The 12774-nt window shown below is 43.0% G+C and overlaps 1 protein-coding gene across 4 annotated transcripts in view; it reads left to right on the top strand.

The window, feature by feature from the left end:
* Positions 1-12774, top strand: part of LOC141157295 (6-phosphofructo-2-kinase/fructose-2,6-bisphosphatase 4) — a 107768-nt gene that overhangs the window by 74536 nt on the left and 20458 nt on the right. For all 4 annotated transcript variants that reach the window (XM_073644357.1, XM_073644356.1, XM_073644354.1 and 1 more), the window contains exons 2-8: positions 758-874; positions 1796-1892; positions 4896-4962; positions 6218-6292; positions 7661-7717; positions 9556-9677; positions 11029-11236. In XM_073644357.1, the coding sequence (XP_073500458.1) occupies positions 763-874; positions 1796-1892; positions 4896-4962; positions 6218-6292; positions 7661-7717; positions 9556-9677; positions 11029-11236 (738 nt within the window). In that variant the 5' untranslated portion in view covers positions 758-762. The remainder of the gene's footprint in view (positions 1-757; positions 875-1795; positions 1893-4895; positions 4963-6217; positions 6293-7660; positions 7718-9555; positions 9678-11028; positions 11237-12774) is intronic.

Genomic DNA, 12774 nt, shown 5'->3' on the forward strand with positions numbered 1-12774 from the left:
TGACTCTGGAAGGATACGGTGATTGAAATTTCAATGACCTGATCCTCTTGTGTTCAGGAGGTGGAGGAGAGGAGTTTGGCAGCTGCATTTTCTTCTCTCCCCATGGAAATGCATGAATGCTGGGCTAAGCACCCATCTGGAGCATTGGTTGAACACTCATTGGGCAGACAGCTCTTGTACATGGCCAGCCAGAGGCCCTTATGTGTCAGAATTACCACCAATGCTATTACTGTATGGTGTTGAATGCAATTTTCCATAATGGAAAACCACTCAAGATACAATGGCAGTCACCCAATTGGGCCAATACTGGCAAGATTGAATAATGGTGGTCTTGTTTGACATCTGTCCAGTGTGACTAGGGAAGAGCTCAATTTGGGCTGATACATATCACTATTAGCCACTTTGTGCATGTGGCTTTTTATGGAAGAACCATTGCTGTTTGGAATATCCCCTTGCCATGTAACTCTATGTGCACACAGAGGTTTTTTTGCTGGGTTTTTGGAGTAGAAATGCAAAGTTTTTGAGGAGTTTTGAAATTTGGAGTGTTTCTCCTCCAAAAACTCCTAGAAAAACTCAGTTTTTGGAGCAGAAACTCTCGAAATATCAAAACTTTTCAAAAACTTTGCATTTCTGCTCCAAAAACCTGTGTGCATATAGTGTAATATCTATGGCTTTAAATTACCCCTTCCGACTTGTTTTTCGAATAAAATATCATTATTCCCTCTCATTGATATTTATTTTATTTTATTTTTTGCAGTATGTATGACCAATTGCCCTACTCTTATTGTTATGGTGGGTCTCCCTGCCCGAGGCAAGACTTATATCTCCAAGAAATTGACTCGCTATCTTAACTGGATCGGGGTTCCAACCAAAGGTAAGTGCCTGATGAAGTCCCCATGCAGAGTAATGGCAGCCCACCATCTAAAGCTTAATGGGGGGGCTCCCTATTCTTCCCCAGTATATGGTGTCTGAAAGAGAACGATGGGTTATTTTGTTGACAAACGCCTGCTCCATTTCTTCTCCTCTTGCAGAACACATGCACGCTCGCCTGAGGGTGCATGTATACCATGTGTCAGGACAAGATTGCCGTTGGCCAAACGATCGTTCGTAAAGCCCCTAATTAAAATGGTGCACAGAAAGATCTTCCATGTTAAGGCCAATAAACCAGTTAATATGATATGAAGGCAATTTGGAGAGAATGACTTCCCATTTGTCAGCAACTTGCTATTTTCTTTGCTTCACTAAATTGTTTTTTGAAGAATCTGGAATCTGCTGTCATGATGAATGCAATGAGCGTGCAGGACGCTGGGGGCCCTGGGGCTCGGGTGCCGAGATTGATTGCTATCGACAGCTCCATTTTTGTTTGTCAAGGGCCCTGACTTGTTCTACCTCTTGCATTGCTTTGCAGTTTTTTTTTTTTGCTCTTCGTTGGGTTTGCATATATGCTGACTTGCAATAAACGAGTTCAGCCCTGCACTGTCCTAGGACAGAGTCAGACCGCATCCAGCCACCATATAGGAGACTATACACGTCTATAGAGAGCAGCTGTCCAGTGCCGGACCCCCATAGGGCTTCCCTAAGTGGCTCAATAGCGTGCCATGCAGGACAGGTTTACATAGTGACCATCCTGGGGTGACGGGATGTAACCCACGGCTCGTCTCCTTAAAACTAGGACATTGCTGGCGTGACCTCTGATCCCAATGGATACGTTGCATATGCGATTTATTTCATTTTTCATGCGTTAAATGAGTGTTTGCTAACTTGTTCTTTTATTTTCCCCCCTTTTCTGTTGCAGAGTTTAATGTCGGGCAGTACCGCAGGGATCTTGTCAAGTCTTTCAGGTCTTTTGAGTTTTTTCTTCCAGATAATGAAGAAGGTCAGAAAATACGGAAGTGAGTAAAATATTTATTTTTATTTTACCAACATAATCCTATAGTAAAAGTTTAATTGTTCATATAGTAAAAAGATTTAATTGTTCGTCCAAATGTCTGTTTAGTGTCGTAATCTAATCTATATATATAATCGTCTTATCCCCTGTGTGTCTGTGTGTGTCTGTGTGTGTCTGTGTGTGTCTGTGTGTGTCTGTGTGTGTCTGTGTGTGTCTGTGTGTGTCTGTGTGTGTCTGTGTGTGTCTGTGTGTGTCTGTGTGTGTCTGTGTGTGTCTGTGTGTGTCTGTGTGTGTCTGTGTGTGTCTGTGTGTGTCTGTGTGTGTCTGTGTGTGTCTGTGTGTGTCTGTGTGTGTCTGTGTGTGTCTGTGTGTGTCTGTGTGTGTCTGTGTGTGTCTGTGTGTCTGTGTGTGTCTGTGTGTGTCTGTGTGTGTCTGTGTGTGTCTGTGTGTGTCTGTGTGTGTCTGTGTGTGTCTGTGTGTGTCTGTGTGTGTGTGTGTCTGTGTGTCTGTCTGTGTGTCTGTCTGTCTGTGTGTCTGTCTGTCTGTGTGTCTGTCTGTCTGTGTGTCTGTCTGTCTGTGTGTCTGTGTGTCTGTCTGTCTGTGTGTCTGTCTGTCTGTCTGTCTGTGTGTCTGTCTGTGTGTCTGTCTGTCTAGGAAATCCCGCGTCGCTGATTGGTCCGGCCGCGGCCAATCAGCGACGCGGGATTTCAGAAAAAGATGGCGGCCGTTAGCGGCTCATCTGCCGGACGGAGGTCAGCGGCGATGCAGCAGGGAGATGACCGGCGCTAGCCGCTCATCTCCCTGCTGCTGGCAGCACAAGTACCCTGACCTGCAGCGCCGCTCTCCTCCATGCGGCTAACGTCGGGAGATCAGCGGCTTGGCCTGCTGATCTCCGGAGGGCAAGTGTGAACGGGGGAGCGGCGCCGCCGGTCGGGATGCTTCTGCTGCGAGCAGCCGCTCATCTCCCAGCTTCTCGCAGTGGAAGTAGCCGCACAGGCAGCGCCGATCCACGGTCCTCACTAATACGACGCTGATTGGTCGCGGCTGGAATCAGCAGTATTGGCGCCAAATTTAAACCCCTCTCTGCTGATTGGTCGCGTTTGCAGGCCGCGACCAATCAGCATTATTGCCGCCAAATTTAAACACCGCTTTGCTGAGCGGTCGCGACTAATCAGCGATTTTGGCGCCAAATTTAATCACCGCTCTGCTAATTGCGCCCGGTCGGCTGCATAGATATTCTAGAATACCCGATGCGTTAGAATCGGGCCACCATCTAGTGCCTGTAATAATATACTGTACTTTAATGCAAAAATCCCTATGGTTCACTCACTACTCTATATCCTGTTGGATGGTTTGTTTGAGAATCCCCAGTGTATGCTGCATTACTCAAATGCGTCGTCATCAGTGGGTAGAGGCTGCAGTCTCTGCCGCAGCTTCTGCCTCCGCCCTGAAATGAAGCTTCATCAGTGACATCTGTTTCAGGGGCTGGACTAGTCCCTGCTCTACTTAGCATGCATCGGTGGTCAATTCCGACGTGTGCTCAGTAAGGTCTTGTCACTGTGCAATATGCACAGTGACAGTGCGCTCTCTCTCCCCGGCTCTGATCAGAAGTGATGCACCAGCAGGAGAGAGCACGGTCAGTACACATTGTAAGGAGAGAATTATCGAGCAGAGAAAAGCCCCTCTCCTGCAATTGATGTCACTTCTCATCAGAGCCAACGAAGGAGCGCACTGTCACACTGAATTAAAAAGAATATTGCAGTGACAAGATCCTACTGATCATACGTTAGATTTGACAACTGACGCATGCTCAGTAGAGCAGGGACTAGCCCAGCCTCTGAAACGGACATCACTGATGATGACTCTACTTCAGGAAGTAGTGTAAAAAATAAAGCAGTTAGATAGTGTAGGGGGGGAAGCATAGGGAATTTTCAATTAAAGTATGTTAGAAAGTATATTAGATTATGACATTTAAATAGACATTTTGTAATCAAATACATTTTATGAAGGTGTTTGTCAGATTTCTGAAAAAAATCTCCTTCAAATGTCGCATAATTTTTGCACAAAAATTTAGCGACTTTTGGCATATTAACGCCAGTCCCAGCCAGCTTCACCTAAATAGAAGGAGATGCAGTGAAGCAGGGCTAATCTCGCCTGTGTGAGTCATCAAAATTTCCGCCACTTTGGTTGCAATTATCTGAATACTCACCAGCTTGGTAGATAGTGCACTGTGCAGTGTATTTAACCCCTTAGTGCTCCACAATATATATCACTGTTGAGAGTGAGGGTTACTCCATGAGCGATTTTCATGTCCTACTGATCAGTGGCAAGAGCACTGCACACAGTCGGGTTTCTGTATCTTTTGATGTCATGGTCAACCGCTTCAGATTAGATCCCATAATCCAGTTCGTTCTGACTTGGAGAGACTAATAAAATGGTGTCATTAGGGGACACGGAGGCTGTACGTCATAGCACCACAAGGGGGCGTTTGCAAGCCCCTATTCTACTTGCTGGTGCAGCTTTCATGTAATTGTTTGAATGACCAGGAAAACATTGCTTTGTACGAAATTGCTGGACCTTATGCCAGAAATGTGTTCTCCCGAAGCCTCGAGCCCCCCTGTGCTGTGACCCAGATTACAGACAAAGCCGCCTCTGTCCTCCTTTGGGACCCTCTACTTACCAAGTCCGCCCCCGTCTGTTGGCAATACACTCACACAAAACCTGCATATAAAATACTGTGTGTATGTATGTAATATATATATATATATATATATATATATATATATATATATATATATATATATATATATATATATATATATATATATATATATATATATATATATATATATAATATACAGTGTATGTGTATATATATATATATATATACAGTGTATGTGTGTATATATATATATATATATATACAGTGTATGTATGTGTGATATCTATCTATCTATCATTTATTATTTCTAGAGATGTAGATACATTTTTCTATACTTCTCCACAGACAATGTGCCTTACTGGCTTTAAATGATGTCAAGAAATATCTAGCAGATGAAGGTGGACATGTAGCTGTAAGTATTTATGCATGACATGGCAGTGACAATATTATTATTATTATTATTATTATTATTATTATTATAATAATAACAATAGTAATATATATATATTTTTGCTTGTTTTAATTTTGTAACTTTGAATTATATTTAATGTAAAGGTGAGAATAAGGCAGGTAAGTGATGTGAGTGAAGAGGGTGCGAGCCGTCATATGAAGTGATGATAAATCGCTAGGATATCTTACTGGCTGAGATTCCCTGCTGCCGCCATGACATGCATGAAGCTATGTCGTACTGCCATTCACATCATGCAGCCGGACACGTCGCTGCATCGGAGGTCTGCCGGAGGGATTTCAGGCCCAATAATTGTCCCAAGTGTCAGACCCCTGCAGTGATGATAGTGAGGTATAACCAGCAATGTGCCTTAACTTTACAAGATGGAACATTGATTTTTGCATCGGAAATGTGAGCGGTTCGCCCAGCAATAAATACTGATCTATTGTTCTAAATATGAAGTGTATCCATATGGGTGATAAGGTATTTTTTATTTTTAAACAATTCCCGAAAATTTACTGTACAAGGTGATGATCAAGGATGGTTTGGCGGTATCTTCGCTGTCTGATCAATGGCTGACTACTGGTATCCCAATACAAGCTAGGTTTGGAAGACTGTAGCAGAGGACAGTCTCACTTACTATGGCTTACCCTAGCATTGTGTCTCTTTTTAGTGTAAACCTTTCCCGAGGTTGCATTGTATAACATTGTACATACTGCATTTCGGTTGCTGGTTTAAAGGGGTTATCCACTACTCAGAAAGCCCTTTCTCAATCCATATGTTTGCCCCTAGTAAAATAACGCTTTGGCGCCTTTCCAGCGCTCACGTGGCTCTCCCTGCTTTTGGACGTACCACATATATCCGGAGGAAATGAGAGAGCAGTAGCTCTCACTTCCTCGAGAAGTATGTGATTTGTCTGAAGACTGAAAGAGTGAAGCTTCCGCTTATTGGCTGCAGTGATCGCTTGACATAACAATGTTACGCAATCCCCGGGAGAGTCAATGCTGGCGCAGTTCCAGGTGTTTTTAATGGTGGCAAACATGGATTAAGAAGGGGTTGTCCGAGTAGTGGACAATCCCTTTTAAATGACAATGGTCCTGTTAGCATTACATTGTAAATTATTGATACTGACAGCAGCAAATTGGAAATGGTTACATTACTTATAATAAACTATAAACCTATGCTTAATGCTAGTATTTTTTTTTCCCACCCTCTGCAGGTTTTTGATGCAACAAACACAACTCGGGAGCGACGGGAAACCATCCTTAAATTTGCTGATCAGCACGGCTTCAAAGTAAGCGCTTTTATTACCTGTCATACAAAGTGATCGTCTTTGGTGTACAACAGAAGAACCATAATTTCCTTTAGCTTAAGATGGCTGATAAGATTTGCTCCTGCCGATTTCTGTGCTGTTTTTACTTCTGTAATCCTTAGAAAAGTTTTCTTTCTTGAATTGAAGTAAGGCTGTTTATTCAGAATCTGCCTGACCTAAAGTCCCAGTACACATTAGAAAAAATCCTTGTACCTGCTGATATCCATGGGATCGGCCGACCATCTGTTGTTTATGGGAGATCTCTTGACTCTCTTGCCCAACAGATGTCGGGGCTGACAAGGATCTTTCTCTTGGCATTTTGACGGCCGATAACCATTATGTATGCGGGTAATCAGAGGAGATGGCTGTCTGCCAGATGAACAGTTGGTCTACAGCTGTTTTTTATGTGTATGGCCAAATAGACCTTCATTAAAGCAGTGAGGATGTGACCACTGCTCCATTCAAACTTGCTAAGAGTAGGAACAGGGGGCTCCGGACCCCCAGTCTAGTCTCCCAACTGTGGGACATTTATCAGTGGATAGGTGAATAAATGTCCTTTTGTGGGACAACCCCAAGCCGCACAGTAAAGCCACCATCCCATACACACTAGGCTAATGTTGGTCGCATCTTAGATATCGAAGGGTTTGACCAACACTAAGGTTATGCCATCCAACTGATCGTTGGGGATCGTCCATGTATGATTTTGGATTTCAGATCGCTTTGTTCTGCCAGAGATGAGCCGTCGGCAGCTCTCTAACTAGAGCACTCTGCCGAACAAGCGCTCCGGTGTATGAGAGAAACCGCCAAGATGGCTACCAGCCGAGCATTCAGCCATCTAATGTGTATGGGGGGCTTAAGTGTAAGACGTTGTCTTTGTAATGACCCCACAATTATATCGTCATGTAAAGGTAAACCTACACGTCAACCCCATGACCAGATAGATCGATTCCTACATCTGCTCAATGCGTACAGATACTTTATCTAGCTGATTTTCTTTTTATCTTTCCCTGCACTTCACTCTGCTCCTAATCTGAATCTTTCTTCAAACCACTGAAAAATGTATCAGTTTTCCGTTTGCAGCAGCGAAATAATTCCTTTCATAATCCTGATGTCCACACTATTAGATTGGACACGGCTTGTGCACCGAGATCGTTTTGGCCAGATCTTGTGTTAAACTAAAACTCCTAATTCCAGCCTTGGATCCCTATAAACTCCCTTTCTATTTAATTTGCATAGATGTGTATTATGTAGCTTTTAATCTAATAGTACAGACATCTGTTAGGAATAGAAATAAATCTACAGTAAAATACCAATGTTTTATAACCTCTTTTATTTTATGTGCACCTGAAGACCTTCTTTGTGGAATCTGTGTGCGTTGATCCCGAAGTTATAGCTGAAAACATTGTGGTAAGCCGAACCTTACAATTCATCCATCATGCACTACATTACCGTATTAAAATATATGTTTAACATATTCAGAAACTCATAATTGCACAAAATGATCACGATAAACTATTAAAGCATCAATTATCTTAGCAATATGTTTAGTAAAAATCAGCATCATGTGAATATAAGCCATAGCTGGCCATACACTTTATGAATCCTCTCTTGAACTTCTCCTGCCCCCCCCCCCCCATATATTCCATGCATGCATTTGTTTTGCTTGGACAGAGTAGAGTAAGCTGCTGCCAGACATCTCTAGGGCAGCTTATCTCTCAGGAGAACCATATGATTGCGCATTGAAATTTAAAGACTATGTACACCTTTTGCACACACTTTTTTTTTTTTTTTTGTTAATTTTCTTCATAAATACAAAGTTAAACAACTTTTCTCTTTAAAATTTTACCTATTGGCTGTTGCAAAATATCTGTAAGTCCTTTTGTCTAGCTGTGTGATTTTTCAAAAATGTTACAAATCACAGTTCCTGGTTCTGAAGACTCTCCCTTCCTTCTCTCTGATAGAGATAGCAGCAGGTAGGGTGTTGTACATGGATCTCCATAGTATGTACAGAGAAAAGGGATGTACAAAAAGAAAGCCGACAAAGGGTAAATGAGTACAGGATAGAAGCTGTGCTGACATGAGCAGACAGCAGCCCCTTGCATACACACAGACCTCATACTCTGCCTATATTTCTGGGAAAAACACTCCTACAAGGGAAAAATATGAAACTTGGATCAGGTCTATGGAGTGGACTCACAGGCTGAGCCTGCCCCATACTCAGCAGACAATTGCTATCTGTTGCAGCCAGCATCTGCCTATAACAGCCGCGGTTGGAGCATAGCTTCATCCGCGGCTGTTAACCTGTTAATTGACACTGTCAGTCACCGACAGCTGCGCTGACAGTGCGCCAGCATGGAGATGCGTCATTCTATGCCTTCATGGCAGGGTGACTATACTTTAGGCATAAGAAGGGCCATTTGGTCGAAACGTTGCTCTTTGTCCCCTCACTTCTGTGATGTGTTAAATATTTTGGAATAAAGATTGGACTTTTAGAAGGATCTCTATGGTGCCTCAGATATCTTTATATTTGCTGCTGTTTTTGCACCTGGTGGGAGGCCCTGTCGAATAACACATACTCATCAATGGCGCATGGGAATTCTATACTGGACTGAACAAGTGATCAGACAGTCGCAAGTTCAAGTCCCCTAAGGGGACTAACAAATACAGTAAAAAATGTAGAAAAAAAAAAAAAGATTTTAAATATAGGAAAATTAAAAACTCATACGAATCCAAATCACATCTCCCACCCAGTAAAATATTTATTAAAAAAATACACGTGGTATCACTGCGTCCATAAAAATTTGATCTATCAATATCTAAAATTGAAATTGTTTTCCAAGATACTATGTGGTTACATGAATGGCAACATTCAAAAATACAACTCGTCCCACCAAAAAAAAGCCTTCATGTAGACCGAAAAATAAAAACTTTATGGCTCTTAGAAGAAGGGAAGGAAAAAGTGAAAACTGAAATTGGCCTAGTTTTGGAAGAAGTTAAAGTTTGTCTATAGGCTCAAGCCCCTGTATCACTAGTGTCATCAAAATGCTCTTGCACCCTGCTCTGTGTATAGTATACATTTCCTGGGTTGGATGGGAATCTTGCTGCAGAAGAGATGTCCTGGACAATTTGTTCTCCGATACAGTGGAAAAAGCCATTTAGACTTTTTTTTTTTTTTGTATCATTCTCTGCTATGCTGCTACTTGATAAACCTTTGTGTCCCTGTCTGTTCTTCCTTCCCAATTTAGCAAGTGAAGTTGGGCAGCCCAGACTACTTGAACTGCACCAACGAGGAGGCCACGGATGATTTCATGAAGAGGATAGAGTGTTACAAGAATTCCTATCAGCCGCTGGATGAGAACTATGACAAGTATGTCAATTCTACATAAACCTGCTACTTTTCCATAACAAACTGTCTTAAAGCGGCATAGTATTGAGTAGCTCGGCATCCATGATTGTTCTACATGGGAAGGAAGAAAAATAAATAAATGTTTAATTTCTTTTATTAAACAAGCGCTCTCAATTTTTATTTCCTCTTAATCCTGTCTCTCTATGTAATGCAATCTAGGTGTGTTAATAGACTTGCCGATCGTCGTCTTCCCCAGTTTCCAGCGTCTCTCTGGTCCTCTTTTTAAAGTCACGTGAGCGCTCCTCTTTGCCAATTTGGGCGATGTAACTTTCTCAAAGTTAGCCTATGGAACATCAGAACAAGGCTTATATTACGAAAGCAACTTCTGGTTCACACACAAATCAGAATTTAAAGAGGTTGTCCACTACTCAGACAACCCCTTCTCAAGCCCTATATTTACAACCCGTTCTAAATTCCTATGTTTCGCCCTAAAAATATAACACTTATGCTGGCCTGCGATGCAGTTCCAGCACTGTTGTCGCTCTCTCTCCTGGGGATTGTGTGACGTTATGTCATGCAATCCCTGTGGCCAATCAGTGCTGGCTTTACTTCCCACTCGTTTTCGGATGTATCGCATACATCAGGAGGGAGGAAGTGAGAGCTACTGCTGTCTCATTTCCTCTGGATCTACATGAAATGTCCAAAAGCGGGCAGAGTGACGCCAGCGCTGATTGGCCTCAGGGGTTGCGTGACATAACATTCCCAGGAGAGCCAACGCCAACACCGCTGGAACAGCACCAGCACCGGAGGTGAGCATAGGTATTATTATTTTACAAGGGGAAAACGTGTGGATTGAGAAGGGGTTGTTCGAGTAGTAGACAACCCCTTTAAGTCTTGTGACCCAGAACAGAACTGGAATGACACTGGAAACCAATGAAGACGGCGATCACTAAGTATAAAAATGCACCTACGCTTCATTATGTAGAAAGTTAGAATTAGGAAACAAAAATTATTGCTTGATTAAAGACAATGTTGCTATAGAGCATGCACTTCTGTAGATGGAGCCCAATGTATTGGGGTGTAAAGATGAGATTACACATTCAACTGCTTTCACCAGAGACGTATAGATTATATGGGAGAGCAGTCCAAAATGTAAATGTACTATGCACAAATGGGAGGTATCCCATAATATACAGCTTGTATCCCCTTTCTGATTCTGTGCTGACCCTGCCGGCAGCACACGGGCTCCTGTAGTCTGTATCTACAGGGCACTGACAGATCAGAGGTCATCATGAATGGGAGTCCTCTGCACAGTATTGCAAATTGTGACCGTTTTTGAAATATGTAGTTAATTTTTATTTTTGTTTTGCAGGGAGCTGTCCTACATTAAAATCATGGATGTAGGACGCAGATATTTAGTTAATCGTGTGTTGGATCATATCCAGAGTCGGATTGTTTACTACCTCATGAATATTCATGTGACCCCACGATCCATCTATATGTGCCGACACGGGGAGAGCGAACTGAATATCAACGGACGTATTGGAGGAGACTCTGGCCTGTCTCACCGGGGGAAGGAGGTAACACGAGATTGTTTGTTTGTTTTTTTTTGCAAAGTGTGTGAAGGATGTTGCAGGCAGCAGATCGCTCTCCACGGCGCCTCCAGACTCTGTCACGTCTGTCACATGTGCTCAGTGTGAACCTGCTTTCATCTGTGAAGCGCACAGGGCGCCAGTGGCAACTTTGCCAATCCTGGTGTTCTGTGGCAAATGCCAAGTGTCCTGCACGGTGTTGGGCTGTGAGCACAACCTCCATCTGTGGACGTCGGGCCCTCATGGAGTCTGTTTATAACCATTTGTGCAGACACATGCACATTTGTGGCCTGCTGGAGGTCATTTTGCAGGGCTCTGGCAGTGCTCCTCCTGTTCCTCCTTGCACAAAGGCGGAGGTAGCGGTCCTGGTGCTGGGTTGTTGCCCTCCTACGGCCCCCTCCACGTCTCCTGGTGTACTGGCCTGTCTCCTGGTAGTTTCTCTGGACACTATGCTGACAGACACAGCAAACCTTCTTGCCACAGCTCGCATTGATGTGCCATCCTGGATGAGCTGCACTACCTGAGCAACTTCTGTGGGTTGTAGAGTCCGTCTCATGCTACCATGAGTGTAAAAGCACAACCAACATTCAAAAGTGACCAAAACATCAGCCAGAAAGCATTGGTACTGAGATGTGGTCTGTGGTCCCCACCTGCAGAACCACTCCTTTATTGAGTGTGTCTTGATAATTGCTAATAATTTCCATCTATTGTCTATTCCATTTGCACAACAGCATGTGAAATTGATTGTCAATCAGTGTTGCTTCCTAAGTGGACAGTTTGATTTCACAGAAGTTTGATTTACTTGGAGTTATATTCTGTTGTTTTTTTTGAGCTGTGTGTGTGTGTGTGTGTGTGTGTGTGTGTGTGTGTGTGTGTGTGTGTGTGTGTGTGTGTGTGTGTGTGTAGATTTTTACTGTAAATCCGTTACTAAATGTGTGATCGATGCATCATTGTGGATCCAAGAGTTGTGATTGAAGGCGTTATCCACCGTGCTAAAAAAACGTTGAAATGGTATAAAATAATAAACTTGGCGTCCATTACTGATTCTCTCAGTGTCTGTTAATGTCTGCAATTTTAACGTCATGACACGTCAGCACTGCAGACAATAATTTACAGTGGCAGCAGCAGAGACTTAATGCTGGACCTGGAGAGGGTGACTAAAGCAGAGTTGATTGTTATAATAAATTATATATTAGTATTTTTTTTTATGTGTATGCTGCAGCCTGGGTACGGGGTTTTCATGGAAAACCCCTTTAATGGTGTCCACAGCAGGGTTAGAACGATGCAGATATGCCTTTGGAAACCTATAGGAGCGGGGACTCTAAGGTATTGCTCATTTATTTTATACCCATCTAAAACGCTTTGCAAAAAATTTTTAGTGGCAGGACAACCAGTGCAAAAAGGGCTGACGAGAGAAAGTGGACCTGCGGTTTACCAGCGGCGCGATGCTACAATTCTAGTGATCGGAGGTTTTTACGCTGGTCACATCAGAACTGGGAAAGTTTGTGTTTTTTAACTTTTTGAGA

Source organism: Phyllobates terribilis, unplaced genomic scaffold (genome assembly GCF_046119375.1).
Source record: "Phyllobates terribilis strain yellow unplaced genomic scaffold, ASM4611937v1 Scaffold_8__6_contigs__length_399053987, whole genome shotgun sequence".
In the NCBI taxonomy this organism is placed as follows: domain Eukaryota; kingdom Metazoa; phylum Chordata; class Amphibia; order Anura; family Dendrobatidae; genus Phyllobates; species Phyllobates terribilis.